We start from the raw sequence: 16229 nt of genomic DNA on the forward strand, positions 1-16229 counted from the left end.
ACTCTGTGGTTCTGTGATCTTTTTATTGAGCTCTCTTCCCCACGCCCCCCCCCATGTATTGTTCACTTTTAATCTTTCTCCTTTCTTTTATAGAATTGGAGGCATATGCCGGTGTCATCAGTGCCTTGCGCGCTCAGGGGGATCTCACAAAGGAAAAGAAAGACATCCTTGGAGAACTCTCCAAAGTGCTTAGGTAGATGGAACATGTTCATTTGTTCCCTGCCCGTTCAACCCCACAAGGAGTGGCTTGCAATACAGCAAAGTACTACAAACCTTAAATGCTTGAAACCCATTCATTCATGCAAGTTTAAAAGCTGCAATGAACAGCACCAAAAATAAGCATATATATCTAACAGCCAACAGACTGGCAGAATAGCTTAGTTTGCACTGGATTGCTGTTCTTTTCAATAGAAGGTAGCAGAGAGTTCCGCAGAACAAGCGCCATCACCAAAAAGGCCCTGCTTTTCTTTTCTTTCCTATTTATTGATACAGTGCCTCACTTTGCCAGATGCTGTATGAAAGCTTCTCTTTATAAAATTTAGAACCTCCTCTTTAAGTAATATATAGTTATTTTAATATAGTCAATTAAAATAACCTCATAAAATAACACACCACAGGAAAAAACCAAAACAGCAGCACAAAACCAATTCAGGGCAAAACGCTTTTTAGAAGATGTTAAGTGCAGCTGTCTGCTTCCAGCAGGTACTGTCTTTGTTGCTGACCTTGAGAAAATTAAACATGACCATCAGTTACAATATAAAGGAAGACAGTGTACGTTAAGGATGGTGAATCCTTGGCAAACCATGGTGTCTATTTATTTCCCAAACGCAGCCAGCAGTATCCAGTGGTTCTGTCAATGCAACGATTTATGCTTCTGCAGCGATAATTTCTCGCCCTCCTTTCCCCATGTGCACCCTGTGCCCTTTCCAGATCTGCTCCAGGGGGTTGGCAGAAACCCCAGAACAGATTTGGGGGTGCAAGCAGAAATCTTTACATTGACGGAATGCGTTATTTTGCACTACGTTGGATACAATCCACTGTCTGGCTGTTGATGCGACCCAAAGACAATGGCTGGTTGTTGATGGCAATGGAAACTTGCAGAAGGAGGAGAAAGGGACCACATGGTACTCAAGAAGAGTAGATATAATTTTTTTGCTGAAAAATGATGACTTCCAAGTTGGACCACAGAGTGCCCTGGGCTATTGAATGTTAGGTTTGTTCCGCTCGTTATTTTTGTGCAGAGACAAGCTTGTTTGTCTGACGAAACAGAAGGGCATTGGGGGACGATATATATCGCACTGAAATCTGGGAAGCTGAAACAGTCTCTGCTAGCAAGGCTAATTAAGTCCCATTATAGCATTGCTTTTGACAGCTATCCATTTCATCTTGATTTTTAAGGCCTTCAAAGCCTTGTCTTGCTTCTGGCCTGTACCTCTGTGTCTAACACTTCGGTGTCTTTCAACAGCATTTCAACGGAAAGGCATCGAGCTGAAGTTCGAAGGGCGGTCAATGATGAGCGATTGACGACGATTGCTCACAAGTAAGGAGGGGGACGTATTATAATCCCTTTTAAGTTTTTTTAAAATTAAGAAACGCAAACAATTAAGTGATATACAAATGCCTGAAATGAACAAATAGAATACAGTGGTACCTCGGGTTACATACGCTTCAGGTTACATACGCTTCAGGTTACAGACTCCGCTAACCCAGAAATAGTACCTCGGGTTAAGAACTTTGCTTCAGGATGAGAACAGAAATTGTGCTTCGGCGGCACGGCAGCAGCAGGAGGTCTCATTAGCTAAAGTGGTGCTTCAGGTTAAGAACAGTTTCAGGTTAAGAACGGACCTCCGGAATGAATTAAGTATTTAACCCAAGGTACCACTGTACCACCTTTGGTTTTCAAAAGTTAAACCTGCAGCCCTTCATGAATGGGTAATATCACAAAAATAACACTGCATATTTAGGATTTGGAAAGAATGAGTTGGTACATCATTTCTTTATTTGTTTTTATAAGCCACGTTTTCATATAAAATATCACAGGGTGTAACGGTATTACAATTAAAAAAAAAGGCAGGCACACCTGTGAGCTGGTTGTCGAGGAATCTTAGGAATCTTAGGTTTGAAAGGCCCATCTGAATAACACAGTTTTTAGAAGGTGTCTGAAAATCAGCAAGGATGATTCCTGCTGAACCTCTAGTGGCAAGGAGTTTTGCAGACCCAGGGCTTGCTACACTAAAGGCTCGGCCCCTGGTAAAAGCCAACTGAACCTCGGGAGCAGGTTTTAGGAGGGGTGAGAACATAAGCTAAATTCATATAGGTATGTCCTTCCAGAATGAGGTTTGAGGTGACTTTTTTAGAGGAGAAATGATTGAGAACTGTCATTAGCATTACCCTTGCTTGGCTCCAACTCTGGTTAACTCCAATCGGCCAGTTTTTCTGCAAGAACACTGCTTCTGGTTCTTTCAAACCTACTCTCGTAATAAAAAGGGACATCTCTAGATGTCTCTTTTCAGTGTATTTTGCCCCGTGGTAATTGACACTTGCAATCCGCTAAACAGTACACTTTTAAACTATGGTGTATTCTCTGAAGTACTTGGACTAGGACCCAAGACATTTGGACTTGATCAATTCCCTCTCGGAATACCTCAAAAATAAAAAAATGTGCTCAGCACCTGTGACCTGATCCTTTTAACCGGAAAAGCGAGGGACCTTCCACATGCAAAACAGGTGCCCTGCAGCTGAGCTATGGACCCTTCCCATCCCATGAAATGACCATATTCTGAATAAGCCCATTGGTCTCTTTCACCCAGTAAATTATACTTTGACCTCTCACCAAGGTTTCGGTCAGACGCCTTGCTAATGGAGATCATAGCTTTTCTTGTGAGGAATCTTATTTGGAATAAGGGAATTTCCCTTAAAAAAGGGGAAACGTTGACAGCTATGATGGAGATCCATTTTGAGCAGAAGGTTCTAGGATCTGGGACTGTCAACAAAGTTGTGTGCTCTACCCAGTAGCTAAATGTTTTCCATTTCTGGGTGACTTTACAGTCCACCCCTCCTGGCGGTGGATTCGGGGAGCTTCACAATACCTGTCTGGAGAGAGATTTTCTGGTTTGAAAGACCTATTTAGGAATGGCAGAACCACTTGGAATGGACAGCTTACAGACCTGCGTGTTTCTCCTTAGTATGTCTGGGCCCAACAGCTCCTCTGAGTGGTCTATTGAAGGCCGCCGCCTTGTCCCTCTGATGCCCCGGCTGGTTCCCCAAACGGCTTTCACCGTCACGGCAAACGCTGTTGCCAACGCGGCGCTCCAGCACAACGCAGCTCTCCCTTCCCCAGCAGAGACAGGAAGCAAAGAAGGTGAGGGTAGGTGGCTTTCCTCTCTTTCGGATATTGGGAATGGAAGAAGGACGCTCTTAATGCTTCGAAAGGGACACCGTGCTTAGGCCTTCAACCGGGGATGGGGAACCTCTCTTCCTCAAGCTGTTGCTGGGATACAGGTCCCAGCAACCCTGATGATGGCATCTGAGAACATAAGAGAAGCCTTCTGGATCAAACTAATGGCCCATCTCATTCGGCTTCCTGTTCTCACAAATGCCTGTGGGAAATCCACAAGTTTCCAGCAACTGGGCATTCAAAAGCATTGCTACCTCCAGCAGGGCAGGGTCCTCATGGCCATCAGCCATCAGTAGCCCTCTCCTCCAGAAATTTCTCTCGCCAGAGTGGTGCATGCTCTAGTTATCTCCCGCTTGGACTACTGCAACACGCTCTACGTGGGGCTACCTTTGAAGGTGACTCGGAAACTGCAATTAATCCAGAATGCGGCAGCTAGACTGCTAACTGGGAGTGGGCCCCGAAACCACATAACACCGGTCCTGAAAGACCTACCTTGGCTCCCAGTACGTTTCCGAGCACAATTCAAAGTGTTGGGGCTGACCTTGAAAGCCCTAAATGGCCTCGGTCCTGTATACCTGAAGAAGTGTCTCCACCCCCATCATCCAGCCCGGACACTGAGGTCCAGAGCCAAGGGCCTTCTGGCAGTTCCCTCGCTGTGAGAAGTGAGGTTACAGGGAACCAAGCGGAGGGCCTTTTGGGTAGTGGTGCCTGCCCTGTGGAACGCCCTCCCAGCAGGTGTCAAGGCAATAAACAACTATTTTACTTTTAAAAGACAACTCAAGGCGGCCCTGTTTAGGGAAGTTTTTAATGTTTGATGCTGTATTGTTTTTAATATTCAGTTGGAGGCCACCCAGAGTGGCTGGGGAAACCCAGCCAGATAGGTGGGGTATAAATAATAAATTATTATTATTATTATTATTATTAGTAGTAGTAGTAGTAGTAGTAGTAGCAGTATTAGTATTAGTATTAGTATTAGTATTAGTATTAGTTGCCTAATCCTCTTTTAAAGCCATCCAAGTTCGTAACCATTACTGCCTCCTGTGGGGCTGATGGGAGCTGGACTCTCAATCCTTAAACCTTTGCCACCTATATCAGGGCCCCTCTTACCACTTGTATAGAAGGCCCCAACCTCAACCCAACTGCACTGGCTGCCAATTAGTTTCCGGGCCCAATTCAAAGTGGTAGTTTTGACCTGTATTGCCTTAAACGGCTCAGGACTGCCTCTCCCCATATGATCCAACCGTGGCCCTGTGATCATCTTCTCAGGCCCTTTATCGTTTGCTTCCTCCACAAGACGTCTGATGGGTGGCAGTATCCTTGAGCCAGTCACTGCCTCTCAGCCTAAACATACCTCACAGGGTTATTTTGGAGGCAGAGTGTGTATGCCACCTCTATCCCTTGGAGTATAGGCTGGAGATGAATGAAGTAGACAGATGAAAACGCTTCGATTTACGCATCATCATCCTCCTCTTCTCTCTCGCTCTCTTCAGTGGTGGTTTGCTATTCCTACACAAGCACCACCTCGACCCCGACGTCCACCCCAGTCCCGAGCGGCAGCGTCGCGACCGTGAAATCCCCCAGGCCCGCCAGCCCGGCTTCCAACGTCGTCGTCTTGCCAAGTGGGAGCGCCGTTTACGTCAAGAGTAAGTGACACCAAGGAAAAGGAGGGCCAGGCTCCTCCAGAGGCAGCCAAGGCCTCAAGCATGGCCTGACGGGTCTTTGATTTTGAACGCCATACGCCAGGCCTTCCCCACCACTGCTCACAACGTCCTGCAAACCTTGGTAGCCGCCCTTTGGGCTTGGCAAAAATGAATGGATGGATGTAAGAATGTGTTTGAAACAGCCAGCAGTTTGAGCTGTGTCAATGGGTAAATTCAGAGACGCTGATTGGTAAGCAATGGTCAGTCTCCTGGTCAGTGGTGCAGCCAAAGTCCAGGGCCCCGCAGCTCGGGTGTGTGTGTGTCTCCAAATGACCACCTAGAGAGTAAATTTTTTATTGAGTTTTCCATTTTAACAATCAAATCACATTAAATATTCCAAATTATACATATACCGTATTTTTCGCTCCATAGGGCGCACCGGACCATAGGGCGCACCTAGTTTTTAGGGGGTGAAATAAAGGGGGAAAAATTATTCCCCCCCCCCAGCCCCAAAAGGCAAAGAAGCCAAGACAGCGAGCGGGATCCATCCCGCTGGCTGTCTTGGCTTCCTCTTTAGCCACGCACAACCTCTCCAGCCGGGAGAGGCTGCGCGCGGCTTTGGCAGAAGCCAAGACAGCGAGCAGGATGGATCCCGCTCGCTGTCTTGGCTTCCTTTTTAGCCGCGGGGCTGGGGCGAGGGAAGCCCAAGCTTCCCCCGACCCCAGCCCCCAGAATGGGTCCAGGAGCGGCGACGAGGTTGCACGCAACCTCGCTTTCGTTCCCGGAGCTTGCTGCTATCTGCAAGCCTTCCGAGCCCGGCGGGAACTCCCGCCGGACTCCGAAGGCTTGCGGATAGCTGCCCAAAGCCCGGGGTGCGTAGCGCTGCACTCCCCGGGCTTCGGGTTGCAGGCTGCTATCCGCAAGCCTTAGGAGCCTGGCGGGAACTCACGCCGCGCTCCGAAGGCTTGCGGATAGCTTCCTTAAATTCTTCCTGTTGTTTTCCTTCTTTCGCTGCCTCTGAGTTGTTTCCACAAGCGAGCTGAAGTAAAATGATATGTTTCTGTGTGGATTTAATTGTATGATACCCCTTTGTCCATGCAACATCTCCTCACACGCTGGTATTTCTGCCGAATCCATCCAAAAGTCTTTTCACTGATGGCAGCTGCCATTTTCTCTCAGTTCCGATGGAACAATTCTAGGCGCCTACTCATTAATTTCCCCAGACCGGTTGCCCCAAACATTGGCCTTTCCGGGGGAGATTTAGCAAATCGAACTTGAAATACAAATATAGTGACATATTAAGAGCTCACCTCCCCCCTGCAGAGTAGCAGTTGATGAGGTCAGTGGTCAACAGGCTGTGTCTTGGCATGTGGGCCAGCTTGGGCTGGGAAGGTTTGAGCAGCGCTTTGGGTGCATCAGAGCAGGGGAGGCTACCGGACTAAGGCGTCTCTCTCGTTGGCAGGCGTGAGCTGCTCAGATGACGACGAGAAGCCCCGCAAACGGCGCCGCACCAACTCCTCCAGCTCCTCCCCAGTCCTCCTGAAGGAGGTCCCCAAGGCCGCCACGCCGGTCACCAAGACCATCACGGTGCCTGTCAGCGGCAGCCCCAAGATGAGCAGCATCATGCAAAGCATAGCCAACTCCTTGCCGCCCCACATGTCCCCTGTGAAGATCACCTTCACGAAGCCGTCAACACAGACGACCAACACCACAACCCAGAAGGTGGGTAGGGCTGTTCGGTATGTGCGGCTGAGAACGAGAGGTTTCCTTCGTCTACAGCAGGCACCCCCAAACCCGGCCCTCCAATAAGCATTCATAAACTGTTTATTGTAATACATAGACAGACAACTTGAGGATCTTTACAATTTTATAACATGCAGCTAGGAATATGTGTTGAGAAAGGAGCTGAAGGAAGTCCGGGGGTGGGGTGGGAGGTTGGTTTTTTTTGTTGAGGGGGGAGGGGGGAAATGGAGGGGGAAAATAATAATGTGGATGATGTATTTTTGATAAAACCATTGCGTTGAAATTTCCAATAAAACAACAACAACAACTCGGCCCTCCAGATGTTTTGGGTCTACAACTCCCATCATCCCTAGCTAACAGGACCAGTGGTCAGGGATGATGGGAACTGTAGTCCCGAAACATCTGGAGGGCTGAATTTGGGGATGCCTGGTCTACAGTCCCTGTGCAATCTCAGCCACTGTGAAATTGAGGAGCATATATTTCTGGCAGGTGACCCTTCAGAGCCACCTGCTGTCGCCATTTTGGCTTTCCCAGTCTGGGAAAGAATAGCGGGGGCCAGCCAATCAGAAGTGTGAGGAGCTCCAGTAAGTTTGCCACTCGCATTGCAGTACGCTCACAAATGTGGGGAGGCTGTTTCACCCAGAAACCGGGGTAGAGGCTCAGCCCAGTCCCAGTCTACAGACTGGAAACCACTATTGACGCCACCCCGCAACACCAGTTCTGTTTAATTGTCTGTCGTTTTTTCTCCCTGAGTTCCTCTGTTATGTGCTGATGTCTTCTCCCTTCAGTAAAACCCCATCCACCACATTTCAAAAGATAGTGCTGCCTGTAGACCAGCACACGTTTGGTTCCATAAATAGGGCAGAGTCACAGGCTGCCAGCTCCCCTAACAGCCTGTCTCATAGGGTGGCTGTGTAGGGAAATGAGATAGCCTTGTCTGCGGGTGCAACCTCAAGAGCTGTTTCCAAGAAAAATGGCAGGCTTTAAATAAGTTTTAGTGAACCTCAAGCCCCATCCACGTTTGGCTGCTGTGGCATCAGTTTGGAGGTTGTCATTCAATCGCATATTGATAGCGAATGCAATAATAACCAGTCAGTTTGGGCAACACGATTTATTGTCACAAAGCCAGTTGAGAGCGATGGCAGCGTTACCCTTACTCTGAATGGACAAATGCTCCTTTTGGCAGCACCGAGGGGCTATCGGCACAAGGGGCGATGATCGAAACCTTTTTGTGTGCTCTCTTTTCCAGGTGATCATCGTCACCACGTCTCCCAGCTCCACCTTTGTCCCCAACATCCTCTCCAAGTCTCACAACTACGCGGCCGTCACCAAGCTCGTCCCGACGTCGGTCATTGCCTCGACCACCCAGAAGCAGCCGGTGGTCATTACCGCTTCCCAGTCCTCTTTGGTTAGCAGCTCCACCAGCACCTCTACCAGCGCCTCCACCGGGGGCTGCTCCACCCTTTCTTCCGCTCCCAGCACGGTCGCTGTGACCACCGTGGTCTCCTCGACGCCCTCCGTGGTTATGTCCACAGTTGCACAGGGTGAGACGTTGGCTTTGCATGGGGAAGGTTCTGAGATTGCGACACCCACTGCCTCGGGTGCAGCTGAAAACTGCGTGCTACATCTCATTAGGGTCTTCTGGGCTTCCTTTGTGTGCTGCATGTACTGTCTTTCCCCGAAAGTAAGACATCCCCCAAAAATAAGACCTACCGTATTTTTCGCTCTATAAGATGCACCAGACCACAAGACGCACCTAGTTTTTGGAGGAGGAAAAGAAGAGAAAAAATATTCTGAATCTCAGAAGCCAGAACAGCAAGAGGGATCGCTGCGCAGTGAAATCAGCAATCTCTCTTGCTGTTCTGGCTTCTGGGATAGCCGCATAGCCTGCATTCGCTCCATAAGACGCACACACATTTCCCCCTACTTTTTTTGGAGGGGAAAAGTGAGTCTTATAGAGCAAAAAATACGGTACTTCCGGGTTTGCCTCTCGCTGTAATATAAGGCATCCCCCCAAAATAAGACCTCCCCGATAATAAGGCCCCCCCCAACATAAGGCCTCCCCAGAATATAAGGCCCCCGAAGCTACCGTAATGCGTCTGATTCCTCTGGACTGTAGCGGCAGGCAGCGCCGCGCAGCTCACTGATTGGCCACAGCACAGCCGGAGCTGTTCAGGCAGTGCGAGGTCTCTTTAAATAAGAGAGCCCGCACCGCCGCCAGGACAAGCTGCCGCCTGCTGCTCGCTCTGCGCTGACGGAGTCTGGCTGACTCACAATTAGACAATAAATGTGTACCGTATTCTTCATGGAAAAAATAAGACATCCCCTGAAAATAAGACCTAGCGCATCTTTGGGAGCAAAAATTAATATATGACACTGTCTTATTTTCGGGGAAACAGGGTATGATGAGTTGTACAGTGGTACCCCTGGTTACGTACTTAATTCATTCCGGAGATCTGTTCTTCACCTGAAACTGTTCTTAATCTGAAGCACCACTTTAGCTAAAGGGGCCTCCTGCTGCCGCCGTGCCGCCGGAGCATGATTTCAGTTCTCATCCTGAAGCAAAGTTCTTAACCCGAGGTACTGTTTCTGGGTTAGCGGAGTCTGTAACCTGAAGCGTATGTAACCTGAAGCATATGCAACCCAAGGTACCACTGTACTTACTAATGTTGGTAATGGGGCAGTTAGAGGCAACCCCACTTTCAGTGCTGCAAAAATCCTGGGGCAGCACACTCCTTCATTTCCACTCTGTGCATGTCCCATAACTTCTGGCTGTTGCAGCAACGGTCAAGTGCCATGCTAGGTGCTGTATTCTTTCCAGTCGCGTCTTTATTACTTATTTTGTCTCTTCCATATTCTAATCTGCAATACGTTAAAAACACCAACAACATAAGAAATAGAGGAAGTGGTGAAAACACAACTGAAGGCGAAGACAGAGTTACATATGTCTAGTCGACATGCGACCGCCTCCATGTGCATCGCTACAACCTGGAAGTGGCTGGGAATGGAGGGGAAATTGGCTTATGCATGCTCTACCATTGCATGCTGTCACCTAGAATGCAATCCCCATGCAAATTGGAGGTTGCCTGTATAAATGGGTGCTGGATGCAATGAATGGGACGTCTTCAGCCACAAACACACAGGCATGCCGTGGGCCATGTGAGTGAAACTCAATGGCTGCCGTTTGGGAAGCCTTGGTCCAGTAGACCTGAAGGAGTGTCTCCACCCCCATCGTTCTGCCCCGACACTGAGGTCCAGCTCCGAGGGCCTTCTGGCGGTTCCCTCATTGCGAGAAGTGAGGTTATAGGGAACCAGGCAGAGGGCCTTCTCGGTGGTGGGGCCCGCCCTGTGGAACGCCCTCCCTTCAGATGTCAAGGAAATAAACAACTGTCTGACTTTTAGAAGGCATCTGAAGGCAGCCCCGTTTAGGGACGCTTTTAACGTTTGCTATTTTATCGTGTTTTTGATATTCTGTTGGGAGCTGCCCAGAGTGGCTGGGGAAACCCAGCCAGATGGGCGGGGTATAAATAAATTATTATTATTATTATTATTACTACTACTACTACAGTGGTACCTCTGGATGTGAACGGGATCCGTTCCGGAGCCCTGTTCACAGCATGAGCAGAACGCAACCCGCGATTTGCCGCGCATGCGCGTGACATCATTCTGAGCGTCTGCGCCTGCGCGAGTGGCGAAACCCGGAAGTAATCCGTTCCATTACTTCCGGGTCGCCGCGGAACACAACCTGAAAAGATTTAACCCAAAGCTACTAACCCAAGGTATGACTGTAGTATTATTATTCCTCGGATCACGTGAACTCAGTGTGGGCCTTGGCTGTGACTCAGAGGCTGGTAATGGTACAAAACAAAGGACAAAGCACCAAATGCCTGCCTTCCTCCTCTCTTCAAGGAGTCTGCACATCGGCCATTAAAGTCGCAGCGGCCCGGTTGCCTTCGCCCAAGACCTTGGTGGGGGCGCCGACCCAGATCCTGACACCGTTTCCTAAACAGCAGCAGCAGCAGCAGCAACAGCCGTCTCCCAAGCAGCAGCTTCAGCAAGCCCAGCCGCAGCAGCAGCTAACCCAAGCTTCCCCCGTAGCTGCGCAACAGCAGCAACAGCCTTCCCAGCAGCAGCAGCAGCCAGGCCTGCACCCCCAGCAGTCTCCCCTTCCGCCAGGCATCAAGCCCACCATCCAGATCAAGCAGGAATCAGGTACCGATCAATGGGTTGCTCCGGGCGTTAACTCACTGCCACTATGTCAGGGATTGAGGGAATAAACCTATGCTGCCAATTCTTGTAGTAGACCGGTATAAAGTAAGCAGCACATAAGCGGCACACAAAAACGCTACCAAACCATTCTACGTTCTAAATCTCATATTAATAATCCAGAAATTGAGAGAGCTATGTACAAAATCTACTACAGAAGCCACAAGCAGAAAACTCATTCAAATTGTGTCCAAAAGGAAGATTCAGTCTTTAAAGTTCCTTTAGCCAGGCTCCTGTACATATCAACAAAGGTAAGTTTGATCAAATGAAGTGTCAGCGATGTTGCGCTCGAGGGTTAGATATCAGCGAGGATAAGTTTGATCAAATAAAGTTTTGGCGATGTTGCACACAAGAGTTAGACAGATTGCCGGCGTTTGTCACCTGTTCCGCCCATGAAGAGTCTGGGGTTTCATCCGTAAATTCTCTCTCACGGTTTTGATATATTTATAAACATTCAAGTCCATATGTTACATTTCTTCTTAGATTAAGCTACAATATTTAATTTCTTCAGGAAATTCTCCCTCAAGATTTTGGTGTATTTACATACATTCAACTTCGTATGCTAAGTTCTTTCTTTATTCATTTGATCAAACAAAGGAGGAGAGACGAACACAGAAAGAGGGGGCAGGTAGAGGTGCAGGCAGAAGAAAACAACTAGAATTAATCTGGAATGGAGCTTCAGCTAAGCATATACCGTTGAATTTTCATGAGTTAAATGCTCTTGTGATGCGGCTCCATTGTGTTGCAGGGAGTGATTTGTTCTGTCTTTCTGTAGCTATTTGGCCTTCCTTTTTAATGTTTGCTTCTTACGTCCACCTCCCACTCGTGGTAACTCTTTTCTTTCCTAGGGGTCAAAATCATCACCCAGCAAGTGCAGCCCAGCAAAATCCTCCCAAAGCCAGTCACAGCAACTTTGCCCAGCAGTAGCAATTCCCCTATTATGGTGGTGAGCAGTAATGGGACCATCATGACAACCAAACTGGTCACAGCCCCTGCTGGTGAGTAATTCTTTCCTATGCTCCGTAGAGGGTGGAAAGCATTTTAAACTTGGGAAATAAGCTTAAATGGTGATGTACCTAGGGCACAGTGAAGACAATCACACAGTACAGATTGTTTGACATATTTGAATCATTTTTAGCCTACTTACATGAGAATAGAAGAAAGTTTGTGTACTTAAAAAAATCCCGATTCCTCCATTCTCCTCTTTGTTATGACGTGGGGTCCACACTTTGCCAAATTAACATGTCAGAGACAAGGATTCCTACCTAGTCTTCTCCCTGACCTGCTGATTTTCAATTTTCAAAGACTTGTGTGTTTGTGTTGAGGAGCATTCAGTCCTGTTAAAGTGGAACAGCCAAGACACCTCTCCACTTGCAAGGGGTGATGATGATGATGATTAATTGAATTTATATACCACCCTATACCCGCAGCTCACAGCGTGGCTCACAGAATAAATGTGAGAATATAATTTGCACAGTTTTAGCCTTCTCCCTGACAAAGGGACATTGAAGTGCTGCGATCCCCTGTCTGCCTCGCCGAGACACTAGGCTTGCCACCTGTCCAGGGTTTGTGTGTGCTTATGTGCATGCGCAAGGGACGCGGGTGGCGCTGTGGGTAAAACCTCAGCTCCTAGGACTTGCCGATCGCATGGTCGGCGGTTCGAATCCCCGCGGCGGGGTGCGCTCCTGTCGTTCAGTCCCAGCGCCTGCCAACCTAGCAGTTCGAAAGCACCCCCGGGTGCAAGTAGATAAATAGGGACCGCTTACCAGCGGGAAGGTAAACAGCGTTCCGTGTGCTGCGCTGGCTCGCCAGATGCAGCTTGTCACGCTGGCCACGTGACCCGGAAGTGTCTGCGGACAGCGCTGACTCCCGGCCTATAGAGTGAGATGAGCGCACAACCCTAGAGTCTGGCAAGACTGGCCCGAACGGGCAGGGGTACCTTTACCTTTACCTTTTTATGTGCATGTGCACAGTTTTGGCAGTGTTCACCTCCCATTGGTGCCTACTCATTTAGAACATTTGTACCCTTGCTCTTCAACCAAAAAGGCTCCCGGAGGGCTTGGATACAATCAAAACAAGGCCGTCGCTCCCCACAGGCTTGCAGTCTAAAAAGCACAACACACAAGGGGAAAGGGACAGGGTGGGAGGAGAAGAATCGAAACTCGGACACCACTTTCTGAACAGTGGCTCATACAATGGCTGAGCTCTGACTCTCAGCTCGCAGTGTCGGTTCCTCCCGCTGATGCCTCTGCTGTCTTCCTTTCCCTTCCCCCCCTTTGAACCAGGGACTCAGGCGACCTACACTCGTCCGACGGTCAGCCCGTCCATTGGGACACGCATGACTGGCACGCCGGGCGCTGCCACTTACGTCAAAACCACCAGCGGCAGCATCATCACGGTCGTCCCCAAATCGCTTGCTACGCTGGGAGGCAAGATAATCAGCAGCAATATCGTTTCCGGTAGGTAGGCCTGTGTCTCGAAAAACGCAGGGACCAGATGGGTCAGTTGGAATCAGTGGAGCTTTGGCTGGGTTGTCTGTGTGTTGCTGCTTTATGTTTGAACAGTGGGCTCCAGCAGTAGGCTGCAAGAAGGAATTATAATTATTGATGAATTATATTTACATGCTGCCCTATGCCCGCATGTCTCAGGGCAGTTCACAAGGTAAAATTACAATATAAAAACAAAAACTACGTAATCAAAATAGAAACAGAAACAGCTGAATAAACCACACACACTGCAACACGTAATGTGGATAAAGAGATATAGATATATATAGATAGATAGTCCCAGGGTGGAAAGATAGAGGAATTCCAGGGAAAGTATCTGTTAAAAAATGGGACTTGTCACTGGTCAGAAACTAGACTTAAATCCTAGAATGGGGTTATTATTACTCAAATTTGATGAGGGAGGTCACAATGTTACAAATAAGGACTTTTTTCAGTTTTTACCGTCAGCATGCTTGACAATAGCTAGAAGGTGGGAAGATTTAGGAGACAACTTGCTGTCTGAATAGTACCAGCAATTGCATTGAGGGAAAACCTGACGCAATAGGTGAAGTACAAGGAACAGTTTAAGAATGACAAAGAAAAGCTGCAAGCCACGTTTATTAAATACATAGCACAAAAGGAATGTAACTGCCGACCGCTGCCAGCAAGTGACCTGCTCTGAAATACGATAGTTTACAGTGTCATCTTTGTTTAAAAGAAAGAGAATTCCGGTCATAAGTAGAGAAGAGCAAATGTATCACAGTATGACAGAGACTTAACTAATGCTCTTGACTATATGTTACTCATACATTTATGATGATATACGCTGTCTTGTTTTTGTCGCAAAACGAAAAAAAAATTTTGAAAATAAAAATAAAGGAAGCCTTTCCCTGCTTCCCGTGCAATGCAGCAATAAGTCTTTGCAGTAACGGCAGTCGCTGGTGCACTAATGGAAACTCCGTTTTTCTTCGTAGTCGAAAAGACAAATGAATGCTGATCTGTAACAGTGGCATATTTTTAGTCTGTTTGTATTTTAATTCAAACACCCCCTCCCTCTGTAAGCTGGCAATATTCCGAGCAAATACCACTGCGTGTAGACCAAGCTGTTGTATTTTTACTTTTTTTTGAAAGGTAACTCCTTGATGAAGACCTATTTCCAACAAAAAGGTACCCAAAACTTGCAATGCTCTAGAAACCTTTGCATGATTCCCCAGCCCCCTCCGTGATGCGTCACAGCACCCCTCACCCTGTGACTTGCTGGTGTTTTCCCAATGACAAGCTGCCAAGCCACATGAGACGACACAGTCTCCTGTTTTTAACTGAGATCTGCTCTGGCAGGTAAAAAACTGCTTTGCCGGTCAGTTTTTCCAGTTCGACCTGACCTGATATGACGTTGTGCCCCTGGCCTAGCAAACTGTCCCGTTCCCAGGGTCCCTGTACCCTCTGGTGCATGGTCTGGAACCCCCTGTAGCTACAGCTTCCCAGTGACTGCTGGCCAGCTTGGCTCCCTCCATTGCATTGAATGGGGAAGTGGTTATGGGTCCCCGTGCCTGGAATAGAGAGGGGGGGCATCATCAGTGTTTTCTTGTACTTAAAGGTAAAGGTACCCCTGCCCGTACGGGCCAGTCTTGACAGACTCTAAGGTTGTGCGCCCATCTCACTTAAGAGGCCGGGGGCCAGCGCTGTCCGCACACACTTCCGGGTCACGTGGCCAGCGTGACATCGTTGCTCTGGCAAGCCAGAGCCGCACACGGAAACGCTGTTTACCTTCCCGCCAGTAAGCGGTCCCTATTTATCTACTTGCACTTTGACGTGCTTTTGAACTGCTAGGTTGGCAGGCGCTGGGACCGAGCAGCGGGAGCGCACCCCGCCGCGGGGATTCGAACCGCCGACCTTTCGATCGGCAAGCCCTAGGCGCTGAGGCTTTTACCCACAGCGCCACCCGCGTCCCTTTCTTGTACTTGGTGCCCCCTAAATGGTGCTTGGACGAGGTCATTTTAAATTGTAATGCCATGGGGGAACCGCAGCAGTAACGGGGCAAGCACTGCTGCTTCTAACCGAACCTCCTTTCTATTTCCCCTCCCACTCGGGCAACCAAGGAACTACGACCAAAATCACAACCATCCCCGTGACGTCCAAGCCCAACGTGATAGTGGTGCAGAAGACGACGGGAAAAGGAGCCACCATTCAAGGCCTTCCGGGCAAAAACGTGGTCACGACGTTGCTAAATGCGGGGGTAAGAGAGAGGAAGTGTGATTATCGCTATTTCATCATCGTCATCAGTACCCACTGCCTTGCGGGAGACGGCTTGGGGAGAAGGGTACAGTGGTACCTATGGAATGATTGATTTGTAGCTTCTCTTTCCAGAGCCCACACGCTTCCGCTCAGCGCTCTGCTCCACAGCTACTCGTAGCAGAGTGTACGCAGCGTAGAAACAGTTGCTGTGTGTGTGCGTAATAAATCAGGCTTAACGCACGGTGCCTTCCTTATCTTCCAAAAGCTTTATTCGTGTAAGAAAAACAGCTCATAACTCTCCTGGTGACAGAGCACACATCTTGCCCGTCTCTCCTCCAGTAACGGAACAACACACACTGAGAGACACAGGAAAACACTCCCCTCAGTATACTAAACCACGCCTCAGAATGTGAGACGTCACTCAGAACTTCTTAACCCTGTACGTTCTGATTCTCTCCACAG

At 48.6% G+C, this 16229-nt stretch overlaps 1 protein-coding gene across 10 annotated transcripts in view; it reads left to right on the forward strand.

Annotated features, from left to right (window-relative positions):
• The window catches only part of EMSY (EMSY transcriptional repressor, BRCA2 interacting), a 44046-nt gene that overhangs the window by 9483 nt on the left and 18334 nt on the right, over positions 1–16229 (forward strand). For 7 of the 10 annotated variants that reach the window (XR_008330091.1, XM_053385427.1, XM_053385426.1 and 4 more), the window contains 11 exons: positions 94–193; positions 1466–1540; positions 3186–3367; positions 4888–5040; positions 6500–6759; positions 8030–8324; positions 10690–10992; positions 11895–12044; positions 13332–13505; positions 14664–14699; positions 15632–15768. Coding sequence is in view for 9 of the 10 variants with exons in the window: in XM_053385427.1 (XP_053241402.1) it covers positions 94–193; positions 1466–1540; positions 3186–3367; positions 4888–5040; positions 6500–6759; positions 8030–8324; positions 10690–10992; positions 11895–12044; positions 13332–13505; positions 14664–14699; positions 15632–15768 (1865 nt within the window). In the remaining variant the exon portion in view is untranslated. The remainder of the gene's footprint in view (positions 1–93; positions 194–1465; positions 1541–3185; positions 3368–4887; positions 5041–6499; positions 6760–8029; positions 8325–10689; positions 10993–11894; positions 12045–13331; positions 13506–14663; positions 14700–15631; positions 15769–16229) is intronic. The other 3 variants (XM_053385429.1, XM_053385434.1, XM_053385432.1) reach the window with 2 other exon arrangements.

The sequence above is a fragment of the Podarcis raffonei genome, chromosome 4 (genome assembly GCF_027172205.1).
Source record: "Podarcis raffonei isolate rPodRaf1 chromosome 4, rPodRaf1.pri, whole genome shotgun sequence".
NCBI lineage: Eukaryota > Metazoa > Chordata > Lepidosauria > Squamata > Lacertidae > Podarcis > Podarcis raffonei.